General features: G+C 36.8%; 1 protein-coding gene across 1 annotated transcript; it reads right to left on the bottom strand.

Annotated features, from left to right (window-relative positions):
- Positions 1 to 10,416: 10,416 nt before the first annotated feature.
- On the bottom strand, positions 10,417 to 13,290 carry LOC7480405 (probable polygalacturonase At1g80170). The gene is made up of 9 exons (XM_002298996.4): positions 12,989 to 13,290; positions 12,656 to 12,784; positions 12,333 to 12,503; positions 12,225 to 12,245; positions 11,927 to 12,134; positions 11,707 to 11,788; positions 11,426 to 11,534; positions 11,173 to 11,289; positions 10,417 to 11,045 (listed from the first exon to the last, which is right to left on the bottom strand). The coding sequence occupies exons 1-9, from the start codon at positions 13,226 to 13,228 to the stop codon at positions 10,713 to 10,715; spliced, it is 1,410 nt and encodes a 469-aa protein (XP_002299032.1). The 5' UTR covers positions 13,229 to 13,290; the 3' UTR covers positions 10,417 to 10,712.
- Between the last annotated feature and the right edge of the window lie 837 nt (positions 13,291 to 14,127).

The following is a 14,127-nucleotide window of genomic DNA, read 5'->3' as shown; positions in this document are numbered from 1 at the left end:
TTAGAGGATATGCCGAGGAACATACATATAAAAAGGATTTCAACAAAAAACTATTATTCTACAAGTACGAAAAGGAGGAGGTTAGATTTCGCATCTAATTGAATTGTGAATTCGAGGAATAGGCTAATCTCTTTTGTGAATTTTATTTATTAATTTGTATGATTAATTGTTAGAAAACAACCCGTCAAATTCACATTTTTCTTTGGTACTATTAGAGTAAATGACAATAAAGATGATGCCTCTATTGTGTAGTTTAGAAATGCAAGGTATAAGAGGTGGGGCAGTACATCCGCACCTCAACATATTCTTATTGTTCGATCTTTTGAAGCAAAAATATTATTTAATATGGGTGCAACTCATTTGTTACTGTCCTTACATTTTTTTTTCATGAGATTAGATAAACAACCAACCTTGTTAAAATCCTCAATTTCAGTCTCCACTCCCTTAGATGAATTAATATTAGTAAAGTATGTGTATCTGGATTGTGAAATAGAGATTGGAGATAAGATCTTTATGGGAGACTTAAATGGCTTCGGTAAATTGTTGGGGTAAGAAAATAATGTTTGATCTAGATGAAGAAGTTGGGTTGGTATTTCAAGGAGATAAGATTGGGTCTCCATCAATTATGTTGTTGGCTATCTCGAGGAAAATGGCTCGAAAAGGGGTACAATGCTACCTAGCATAAAGAATGGCGCCAGCAGAATTGAGGGAGCTAAAGGAGCAACTGCAGGATTTGTTGGATAAAAAGTTCATCCGACCGAGTGTGTCCCCTTGGGGAGCCCTAGTGTTGTTTGTGAAGAAGAAAGATGGGTCATTAAGGTTGTGTATAGATTATAGGCAACTGAATCGGGTGACAGTTCGAAATAGATATCCACTCCCTCGTATAGATGATTTATTTGACCAATTGCAAGGAGCTCAATTCTTTTCTAAGATTGATTTTCGATTTGGGTATCATCAGTTGAGGATTAGGGAGGCAGACATTTTAAAGACAGCTTTTAGAACTCGATATAGTCATTATGAGTTCTTAGTGATGTCTTTTGGGTTCACGAATGCGCCAACACCTTTTATGGATTTGATGAATAGAGTGTTTGGACAGTTTATTGATCGATTTGTGATAGTTTTTATTGATGATATTTTGGTGTATTCGAGGTCTAGAGAGGAGCATGAGCAGCACTTGAGAATGGTGCTTCAAACTCTACGAGATCATCAGTTGTATGGCAAGTTCTCAAAGAGTGAGTTTTGGTTGGAGAGTGTAGCATTTCTTGGGCACGTAGTGTCAAGGAATGAGATTGAGGTTGATCCTCAAAAGATTGAAGCAGTTAAGCAGTGGCTTAGGCCTACTTCGGCGACAGAGATTAGAAGTTTCTTAGGTTTGGCCGGCTACTATCGGAGGTTTGTGGAGAACTTTTCTCGGATTTCTGCACCATTGACTAAGTTAACGCAGAAAAATGTTAAGTTGCATGAGTTTGTGGATGAAGGAGTCAAATTTCAGGTTAAGTCAAATTTGTTTGATAAGATAAAAGCAGCTCAGAATAAAGATGATTCACTACTCAGGATCAGAAATGAGGTTGAGCAGGGTAAGGCTGCAGGTTTTGTGATAGGTGATGATGATGTGCTGAGATATAGGGATAGGCCTTGTGTACCTGATGTAGATGATCTGAGGAGAGAATTGATGGTAAAGGCACATCAGACAGTTTACACAATGCATCTAGGTTCCACCAAGATGTATAAAGACCTTAAGGTGTGTTATTGGTGGAATAGGATGAAGGCTGATGTAGCAGACTTTGTTTCTAGGTGTTTGACCTGTCAGAGGGTAAAGGGTGAACACCAGAAACCTCTTGGATTGTTGCAACCATTGTTGATTCCAGAATGGAAGTGGGAAAGGATCACAATGGACTTTGTGACAGGATTGCCTAGAAGTCAGGAGGGTTATGATTCGATATGGATGATTGTTGACAGGTTGACAAAATCAACCTATTTTCTGCCAGTTAGATTACTTATGGATATGCAAAGTTGGCGGAATTGTTTATTAGTGAGATTGTACGATTGCATGGAGTGCCAATCTCGATAGTGTCTGATAGAGGTCCACAGTTTACATCGCGGTTTTTGGTGAAATTCCAAGAAGCTATGGGTACTAAAGTGCAGTTAAGTACAACTTTTCACCCTCAGACCGATGGTCAGTCTGAGAGGACTATTCAGATCTTGAAGGATATGTTAAGGGCTTGTGTTATGGATTTTGGAGTTGGTTGGAGTAAGTTCCTACCATTAGTGGAATTTGCTTACAACAACAGTTATCAGGCTAGCATAGAAATGGCACCTTATGAGGCTTTGTATGGTCGGAAGTGTAGATCGCTGGTTTGTTGGTTTGAGGTTGGTGAGAAGAGGCTAATGGGACCAGAGTTGATTCAGATTACCTCAGAGAAGATAGAGGTAATTAGAAAGAAGCTTCAAACAGCTCAGAGTAGACAAAAGAGTTACGCAGATAGAAGAATGCGTGACTTAGAGTTTTCAATGGGTGATTGTGTGTTCTTAAAAGTATCACTGACTAAAAGAGTATTCAAGTTTGGGAAGAAAGGCAAGTTGAGTCATCGATTCATTGGACCGTATGAGATTATAGAGAGAGATGAGGCAGTTGCTTATAGGTTAGTATTACCACCAAACTTGTCTGCTATCCATCCGGTATTTCATGTTTCCATGCTAAGGAAGTATATGACAGATCCATCGCATGTGTTAGAAGTTCATCCTGTTGAATTGAGGGATGATATGGTTTATGAGGTGCAACCGAAAGCTATAGTCGACCGACAAGTGAGGAAGCTTAGGTCGAAGGATATAGCTTCAGTGAAAGTGAAATGGAAAGGTCATTCACGTGAGGAAATGACCTGGGAGCTCGAGGATAAGATGCGTGAGGAGTATCCTCATCTTTTCGATAATCTCGTTAAGTATTCAATCTTTTCTATTAAGTTTCAAAGACGAAACTTTTATAAGGTGGGGAGATTGTAATGTTTTGAATTAAAAGAGTTAGGAAAAGGCAGTAAAGCCCTTGAAGGCTTAAAGAGTGGGTATAAATGAATGAGGGGTAGTGTGGTAATTAGATAAACATAATAAATATAAATAGAAGAAAAAAAAGAGAAGAGGGATCTAATTGTGTATTCCATAACCCTATATGTTTTTGAACTAACTAGTTATTTTTCCTAAAAACCCAACATTTAACGGTTTTCCCGAAATCTAATCCATAATAAAACAAATAATAAAATTGGTAATAATTCACTAAATAACCCTCAATTATTCATCAAACCAAACTGCACAAGCTAATATTACAGCTAGGGACCAATCTGTAATTTATCATATTTTTTTAAGGGTCAAAATGTAACTTTGTCCATTTGGAGGACCAAACTAAAATTGTCATAAATCCATTACTCTACTGAAATTCTGACCATAATTAATCCTCAATTCTGTCCAGAATATCTCATTATACTCCAGGGACCATTCTGGAATTTTACCAAATTTTTAGGGTCAAATTGAAGGACTAAATTGAAAGTGTTAAAATTTCATAACTATACAGGAATTATGCCCATAATTCATCTTTTATTCTGTTAAGAATCTCGGAATATGCTCCAGGGACCAATCTGTAAATTTTCCAGAGTTTGGGGACTAAACTGTAATTTCCACAAATTGAGGGACCAAACCGAAATTTTGTCATCTTCAACCTCAAACCCAGAATTTTAACAGAAAACCTACTGTTCTCTCCACATTTCTAACACAAATTCACCATTCAAACAAAATCATAACTCAAAATCAAAACCTAGGTCTTTCAATTCAATCTCTCAAAATCAACCAAATAATCAAATACCCTCAACAATTAACCCTATAACATTTAAGTTAACTCATCAATCAAACCCAAAACACAAATTTTCAAAACCCTAACATTCATCAAAACTGAAATTAAAGTTCAATTAACATACATTTATACATTTAACAACCTAAATCTTACCTTTAAACTTATTTCTTCAACTCCTTTCTATTTCCCTTCTAATTTCCCTCTTTTCTCTTCTTCTTCTTCTTTCTCCCTTCTCTCCCACGGTTTGCTCTCTCAAAATATTTAGATATCTTCTTCTTCTTTTTTCTTCTTTCTATTTATATTTATCATCTCTTTATTCAATTACTACTATACCCCTCATTCATTTATTCTTGCATCTAAGCCTTCAAGGGCTCTATAGCCTTTTACTATGTCTTTTTTTTTCTATTTATATTTATTATGTTTATCTAATTACCACACTACCCCTCATTCATTTATACCCACTCTTTAATTCAAAACATTACAATCTCCCCAACTTATAAAAGTTTCGTCCTCGAAACTTAATAGAAAAGATTGAATACTTACCGAGATTATCGAAAAGATGAGGATACTCCTCACGCATCTTATCCTCGAGCTCCCATGTCGCTTCCTCACATAAATGACCTTTCCATTTCACTTTCTCTGAAGCTATATCCTTCGACCTAAGCTTCCTCACTTGTCGGTCGACTATAGCTTCTGGTTGCACCTCATAAACCATATCATCCCTCAATTCAACAGGATGAACTTCTAACACATGCGATGAATCTGTCATATACTTCCTTAGCATGGAAACATGAAATACCGGATGGATAGTAGACAAGTTTGGTGGTAATACTAACCTATAAGCAACTGCCTCATCTCTCTCTATAATCTCATACGGTCCAATGAATCAATGACTCAACTTGCCTTTCTTCCCAAACTTGAATACTCTTTTAGTCAGTGATACTTTTAAGAACACACAATCACCCATTGAAAACTCTAAGTCACGCATTCTTCTATCTGCGTAACTCTTTTGTCTACTCTGAGCTGTTTGAAGCTTCTTTCTAATTACCTCTATCTTCTCTGAGGTAATCTGAATCAACTCTGGTCCCATTAGCCTCTTCTCACCAACCTCAAACCAACAAACCAGCGATCTACACTTCCGACCATACAAAGCCTCATAAGGTGCCATTTCTATGCTAGCCTGATAACTGTTGTTGTAAGCAAATTCCACTAATGGTAGGAACTTACTCCAACCAACTCCAAAATCCATAACACAAGCCCTTAACATATCTAAGATCTGAATAGTCCTCTCAGACTGACCATCAGTCTGAGGGTGAAAAGCTGTACTCAACTGCACTTTAGTACCCATAGCTTCTTGGAATTTCACCCAAAACCGCGATGTAAATTGTGGACCTCTATCAGACACTATCGAGATTGGCACTCCATGCAACCGTACAATCTCACTAATAAACAATTCCGCTAACTTTGCATATCCATAAGTAATCTTAACTGGCAGAAAATGGGCTGATTTTGTCAACCTGTCAACAATCGCCCATATCGAATCATAACCCTCCTGACTCCTAGGCAATCCTGTCATAAAGTCCATTGTGATCATTTTCCACTTCCATTCTGGAATCAACAATGGTTGCAACAATCCAAGAGGTTTCTGGTGTTCACCTTTTACCCTCTGACAAGTCAAACACCTAGAAACAAAGTCTGCTACATCAGCCTTCATCCTATTCCACCAATAACACACCTTAAGGTCTTTATACATCTTGGTGGAACCTAGATGCATTGTGTAAACCGTCTGATGTGCCTCTACCATCAATTCTCTCCTCAGATCATCTACATCAGGTACATAGAACCTATCTCTATATCTCAGCACATCATCATCACCTATCACAAAACCTACAGCCTTACCCTGCTCAACCTCATTTCTGATCCTGAGTAGTGAATTATCTTTCTTCTGAACTGCTTTTATCGTATCAAATAAATTTGACTTAACCTGAAAATGAGCAATAATTGCTCCAGCTTCACTAAGATCAAATCTGACTCCTTCATCTACTAACTCATGCAGCTCCCTAATCAAAGGTCTTCGTACCTCCTGAATATGAGCTAATCTTCCCGATGATTTTCTACTCAAAGCATCGGCAACTACATTTGCCTTACCCGGGTGGTACTGTATGGTACAATCATAATTCTTCAGCAGTTCCATCCATCCCCTCTGCCTCAGATTTAGATCCCTCTGCTGAAAGATGTACTTCAAACTCTTGTGATCTCTGAATATCTCACAAGTTTCACCATACAAGTAGTGCCCCCAAATCTTCAAGGCAAAAATTACAGCCGCCATCTCTAAATCATGTGTAGGATAGTTATGTTCATGCTTCTTCAGCTGCCGTGAAGCATAAGCAATAACCTTGCCATGCTGCATTAGAACACATCCTAACCCCACTCTCGAAGCATCACAATACACTGTGTAACCACCAGAACCTGGTGGTACTGCTAGAATAGGCGTTGTAGTCAATCTCTCTTTCAACTCTAAGAAACTTTTCTCACAAGCTTCAAACCACTGAAACTTAACATTTTTCTGCGTTAACTTAGTCAATGGTGTAGAAATCCGAGAAAAGTTCTCCACAAACCTCCGATAGTAGCCGGCCAAACCTAAAAAACTTCTAATCTCTGTCGCCGAAGTAGGCCTAAGCCACTGCTTAACTGCTTCAATCTTTTGAGGATCAACCTCAATCCCATTCCTTGACACTACGTGCCCAAGAAATTCTACATTCTCCAACCAAAACTCACTCTTTGAGAACTTGTCATACAACTGATGATCTCGTAGAGTTTGAAGCACCATTCTCAAGTGCTGCTCATGCTCCTCTCTAGACCTCGAATACACCAAAATATCATCAATAAAAACTATCACAAATCGATCAATAAACTGTCCAAACACTCTATTCATCAAATCCATAAAAGGTGTTGGCGCATTCGTGAACCCAAAAGACATCACTAAGAACTCATAATGACCATATCGAGTTCTAAAAGCTGTCTTTAAAATGTCTGCCTCCCTAATCCTCAACTGATGATACCCAAATCGAAGATCAATCTTAGAAAAGAATTGAGCTCCCTGCAATTGGTCAAACAAATCATCCATATGAGGAGTGGATATCTATTTCGAACTGTCACCCGATTCAGTTGCCTATAATCTATACACAACCTCAATGACCCATCTTTCTTCTTCACAAACAACACTAGGGCTCCCCAAGGGGACACACTCGGTCGGATGAACTTTTTATCCAACAAATCCTGCAGTTGCTCCTTTAGCTCCCTCAATTCTGCTGGTGCCATTCTATATGCTAGGTAGTATTGTACCCCTTTTCGAGCCATTTTCCTCGAGATAGCCAATAACATAATTGATGGAGACCCAATCTTATCTCCTTGAAATACCAACTCAACTTCTTCATCTAGATCAAACATTATTTTCTTACCCCAACAATTTACCGAAGCCCTATGCTTTGCCAACCAATCCATTCCCAAAATCACATCAAAATCAACCATATCTAAGACATTTAAGTCTCCCATAAAGATCTTATCTCCAATCTCTATTTCACAATCTAGATACACATACTTCACTAATATTAATTCATCTAAGGAAGTGGAGACTGAAATTGAGGATTTTAACAAGGTTGGTTGTTTATCTAACCTTATGGCAAAATATGGGGACACAAATGAATGGGTTGCACTAGTATCAAACAAAATTTTTGCTTCAAAAGAGCAAACAATAAGAATATGTTTAGGTGTGGATGTATTTCCCCTACTCCTATACCTTGCATTTCTAAACTGCACAATAAGGACATCATCCTGATCATCCTCTAATCTAATAGTATCAGCTATTCGTTTATTCCTCGGCATTTCCTAAAATAAAAGTGAGAGCACTCAAGTCATGCTAGAACAATAGCATGATAATTATCACAGAATTATAGGAAAACATATATATCACAAGGAAGAAGACATGCTTGATGAGAATTCAAAATTTCAAAGCCAACAAACAAGACAATACGGATCCTAATGCTCCACTTATTATGAAATTAACTATACTATTGTTTCTTTAACCTAAAGCTGTGATACCAAGTTTGTCACGACTCAAATCCCGGATCCATTACCGGTACATAGGCAAGGTTCCTCTCCAAGGTTCCATACCTATGCGAACCCAAACTTACACACAAACTTCTCCTAACTCAATCAGAGTTCAACGCAGTTTTAGTAACAAAATTAACTTCATAATATAATTTGATTGTCTTAATACAAGAGTTCATATAATTTCACAGTTTTGGAGCCCTAACTAGATATAAAGAAAGGTATAAATTACTACCAAAAAAGCAGGTTCTGAAGATCCAACAAAAGTGACCTACTATCAAGCTATAAGCCTGAAAAGGTAAATAATGAGAGGGTGAGTTCAACAACTCAGTGAGTAGATAACGTTCAATACACACACACGAGGTAATACAACAATGAGAATATATATACAATTATGGCTCTAGGTTTTTATAGGAAGGTTTCTCAAATAGGCCATAACAAGAAGATCATATGGTAAAACTTATCAGAAAATCAAAATGCAATGAGCATGAGGCTCCGTACTGTGGAATGATCAGTCCACACAGGTTGGTGACTCCCCCGACCAACTAGGGTTCAGATACGATGTGCACAAAGACTAACACTACCCTGTTAGCATGGGTATTTTGATTGACATACCATAGTTTCATAATCATAATCAAACAGACATATTCATATCTCAAGGCTCAACTCATGACATCAATCAAATGAGGAGCTATCAATTCAGAAGTCAATTCAGAATATATATACTGGTTCATATCAATAATTCGGATTCAACAATTGATCATGCTTATCATAACAAGGATAATAATCAACATATATATTATCAAGAAGCATGATCCAATTCATATTAACAAATCAAATATTTATAATATTTCTCATGCATATGGAAAATTATCCACTCACCTGACTCGAAAGCAAACAGAAGTCAAAAGCAGACACCGAAGAAAATTCTACTGACGTCCCGCTGGTAGAATATCAGGATTATCTGAATACAAAGGAGACATATTCAAGAACGACTTGAAAGAACATATAACCTATTTAATACACTTATCTAAGGGTGTATTCCATAACCCTATATGTTTTTGAACTAACTAGTTATTTTTCCTAAAAACCCAACATTTAACGGTTTTCCCGAAATCTAATCCATAATAAAACAAATAATAAAATTGGTAATAATTCACTAAATAACCCTCAATTATTCATCAAACCAAACTGCACAAGCTAATATTACAGCTAGGGACCAATCTGTAATTTATCATATTTTTTTAAGGGTCAAAATGTAACTTTGTCCATTTGGAGGACCAAACTAAAATTATCATAAATCCATTACTATACTGAAATTCTGACCATAATTAATCCTCAATTCTGTCCAGAATATCTCATTATACTCCAGGGACCATTCTGGAATTTTACCAAATTTTTAGGGTCAAATTGTAATTTTTGTCAAATTGAAGGACTAAATTGAAAGTGTTAAAATTTCATAACTATACAGGAATTATGCCCATAATTCATCTTTTATTCTGTTAAGAATCTCGGAATATGCTCCAGGGACCAATCTGTAAATTTTCCAGAGTTTGGGGACTAAACTGTAATTTCCACAAATTGAGGGACCAAACCGAAATTTTGTCATCTTCAACCTCAAACCCAGAATTTTAACAGAAAACCTACTGTTCTCTCCACATTTCTAACACAAATTCACCATTCAAACAAAATCATAACTCAAAATCAAAACCTAGGTCTTTCAATTCAATCTCTCAAAATCAACCAAATAATCAAATACCCTCAACAATTAACCCTATAACATTTAAGTTAACTCATCAATCAAACCCAAAACACAAATTTTCAAAACCCTAACATTCATCAAAACTGAAATTAAAGTTCAATTAACATACATTTATACATTTAACAACCTAAATCTTACCTTTAAACTTATTTCTTCAACTCCTTTCTATTTCCCTTCTAATTTCCCTCTTTTCTCTTCTTCTTCTTCTTTCTCCCTTCTCTCCCACGGTTTGCTCTCTCAAAATATTCAGATCCCTTCTTCTTCTTTTTTCTTCTTTCTATTTATATTTATCATCTCTTTATTCAATTACTACTATACCCCTTATTCATTTATTCCTGCATCTAAGCCTTCAAGGGCTCTATAGCCTTTTCCTATGTCTTTATATTCAAAATATTACATTTTTATATCCAAAAATATATTCGAAAAAAAATATTATCCAACCTATTACGAAGTGCTACTCAAATAGCTAGTATTCTATAACAAAATCATGGTTGTTTGTGGGATTTGGAAGGCCAATCATTTTGCTTGTCGGCGATTCTCTTCAGTATGTGTGCAGAGCTCTGAAGAGGGGATTGACATACGGTACAGGCTTTTGATTTGAAACCAACATGATCAATTTACAGTATTCGATCAATTCTTTATCCCTGTAAGAACTTGCTCAAGAGAAGACTGCACTGTAATACCAGTTTCTTTAAGCTATGAGAAATCACTAGAATTGTTCCAACTTCAAATTACGACAAACATCCAAATAATACAGACACATGTGATAATTAAAATATTTACAGAAGTACTATAATTTTTAAAATTTCCAACTGCATAATTGCTTTCTACTGCTGTTGGTCTGTAACTATGTATGGAATATCAGTAAATTCCCAAAATATTTAACAGGGGCACCTCAAACCTCCTCCAAGAAATCTCTACTTGTATACTATACTTTCCATTTACCCAGTTTAGTATATTACTTTAATTAATGAGGATATTTTAATTTCATTAGGGGGCAGGTCAAAGTTCAGTATGAACAATGTGGTCGCTGTTGGAATCTTCAAGCTCATCAATTTCTGTCTCCTCTTTGAGAATGTAGTTTTGGGAAAGTTCTGTCTCTTTGTCATGGGAAGTTAGGCAGTCGGCTGAAGGGTGAACGATGCCATATCCAAAACCTTCCGCCGAATTGCAGTAGGTCTCTACTGTGCTATCCTCCATCTCTAAGTTGACGTTACTCAGGACTATGTTGCTGCAAGGAACTGAGTCACTGCAGGCAAATGTCATTGCTTTTTCACTCTTTGTAGTCCCACTAATATTGCGATACATGATCTCGCTAATTTTTACTGCTGATGTCTAACAAAAGAAAAGCACAGAATTTGATAATTTCTCAGAATTCTGATAACATGACTAAGATGGTTATTAAGAGTAAAGTGTCCGATGTATCTAGTAAAAATAATGGAATTGAGCTTGGAATATGTACCTTGTTTTGGCAGGATGCTGGAGAATCGCAGTAGAATTGGTCGATAATGATGGGGTTATCGACATTGTCCATCCTCACATTTTCAAAACGTACCCCGCGAACATAACCATTACCTCCCTGCAGCATATAAAGGATGTCAGCAGGGGATTTTAGATGCATAATCCATCATACATTCCTCAAATATTGTATGAAAACATCATTTAAACACTTCCTTTAAAATCAAAACAGTTACAACCATGTCCTCGAGTATTACCTGCCAAGTCTTAATCCTGACGCCATTGGTTGTCTCACTGATAAATGCAGTATCCAGGACCACCTTAGCGACTATGCCTGTTGAGTTGTCCTTCCCAAGACTTCCAATGCTGAGTGACAGAATTAAAAAAAAAAAAAAAAAAAAAGGTGAATAATGAAAATTAAGAATTTCAGTCCCATCTCTTCTGTACTCAATTGTATAGAACAATGGTAAAATCTGGCCTATAATTTCTCTTTTTGTGGGATTTGGCATGATATCTAGAATTTCATATTGAACTCAACCTGACTCCATGTCCAGGTCCACAATATATCCTCTTCATCTTAATACCGGAGCTACCGTTAACAATTGAGATGCAATCATCACCTGAATATTCCATAGAATCAACAAAATATAAAACCAGTCAGCATGTTTACCAATAACACTCACCTCCCTATTCTAGTTCCGATTTTCTGTACTAACAAAAAATATAAGACTAAAAAAATGGGGTTGAGGTCTGAAAACCTGTTCCAATTTTGCAGTCCTGGAGAACAACATTAGTTGATTGAGTAATATGGATTCCATCAGTGTTTGGACTGTCTCCGGGAGCTGAAACACTAACTTGAGATATTCTCACGGATGCTGACTTGGAAATCACAAAATGCATCTGCTGGCTGTTCTTGATAGTAAGACCTTTTACCTTCACTGATGAGCTTGAATCAATGGTTAATGCCTGCGAAGGCCTCATTTGTTTATATACCACATAATCTCTACAGTTGTTTTGGAAGGATGCATAATATAATTAAGGGAAAAATATCCTTACCGTCGGTGCTCCTCTGCAAGGCTGTGAAGAAATAAAATAAATATTAATGAAAGTTTTGTTTAATTCAAGCATGGAAAATACTATAGACTAAGATTTTTGAATAATCACATTGGTCTTGTTCTTTTTGCAAGATGACGCCCACCATTTGCTGCCTGAACCATCAATAACTCCATTCCCTTGGAAGAGGACTCCGTTCAGCTTAGAGAACTCAAGCCATTGTCGAGCATGATCGGGGTCCCAGTTCTTAGGCTCATCAGGTGCTACAATTGTTCCATCTATCTGTAAAATCATAATAACAAAGACATGTTAAACGTAAGATGACGACGCAACTGGTTCGAGAACATAAGTACTCATCTGCCAACACAGTACTGACAACAATTTATGAAATATAAATTTGGTATACAACCTTTTGAAGCAACATAGCAAGTTACCTGGATGACAAATCTATCTTCACAAGGGCCTTTAAATCTTGTTGCATTAACTAAATAATGGTGTTCGGAAGGAACCAAGAAAACTGATTCTGGTGTAGCACAAGCAGTTTCCCAAGCTTTCACAAAGGCCTGGCAATATCATAACAGAACATATAATCTGGTCAGGGCAATAGGCTTATGTGTCAATGATACCTATTTAGCTTAGGGTCAGAAGACATAAATTTGGAGAATGTATGAGATTGAAAATGTGGACTTAATATGGAAAGATCAATCACTAAAGTGTGTGAAATATGGAAAAGCTTTTGAAGTTATTCTAAGAATTCAAATATGCACCTGGGTGTCATCAGAAATTCCATCTCCAACAGCACCAAAGCTATCAACATTAACAAGAACCTTGCCACCACGTTCACTTGTCCAAGACGGGATATCGAAAAGTACCACATCATTTTCTTCATCTATCTCAAAGCTTTCAAGCTCCTCAAGAATGGCAAAGTTGTTAAACACCATGTTTTCAGCAACTCCATTAGCCAATATGAGCAAACCAAGCAAGGTAATGATGAATAATTTGTCCATGATTGTCTAATCTGAATGTTTTACTTGAATGATTGATTGATATAAATTGTTCCAAACATTGGATTTTAATTTATATTTGAAGATTAGGTTTGGAAATGAAGGTTTATGGGCCATATGGCTTGGCTTAAAAGTTCACGAAGGAGCAACATTTTTTTACGAGCACTAAACTTAAAGTAAAAGTGAAATAAGAGTTCTTTGCTTTACTTTTCAACCAATAAATTCAAGTGCACTTTCTGTTTTTGGCTTGTCTTAGTTTCCAAGCAGTAGTGACTAATGACTCCAAAGCTAGCTCCTCACCTCCTCTAATGGCCCAAAACAGAACTTTGTCTGTCATGATCAGCTCTTCCATGAACATGATCACTTATATGAGCCTCGATGACATTTCTGCAGCAAGGCATTTATGCACCTTCCGTCCCGTATATGTTAAAGTTCACTGATAATGGCCCCTGCCTTGGCTTCCATCATGCACTGCTTGGATCCCTTGGCTGAGAAGAGTCTGAGCATTTGTCTGAGCAGACCTATGCTTGGATCCCATCATTAACATCTCTTTAGTCCAGCCAGTATCACTTGGTCAGGAGTCTCTATCATATTTTTGTTGGCTTGTTTTGCTATGAGAGGCTGAAGAGTAACATAAATCCATATGATTGTTTTAACTAGCAGAGTTCTAAGACTAGGCTCTAATTGATTACTACTAGAAAAAGGAAAAAAGAAGTTGCTTCCCTTTTTTCTCTTAGTAGTTGTTGAGATATGTCTCTCATGTTATGATTTATGATTTATGATAACAAAAGAAGTTATCAGTTCCACTTTAGTCTTACATTGTATCAATCACTTGATTTATCTTTGAAAAGCACGACACCCCGAATGCTTTGCCGTGTAAGACTTTTGTTAGCCCTATGTCA

Source organism: Populus trichocarpa, chromosome 1 (genome assembly GCF_000002775.5).
Source record: "Populus trichocarpa isolate Nisqually-1 chromosome 1, P.trichocarpa_v4.1, whole genome shotgun sequence".
Taxonomy (NCBI): domain Eukaryota; kingdom Viridiplantae; phylum Streptophyta; class Magnoliopsida; order Malpighiales; family Salicaceae; genus Populus; species Populus trichocarpa.
The sequence above is the reverse complement of the archived record's forward strand: the minus strand, read 5'-3'. Positions and strand labels throughout refer to the sequence as shown.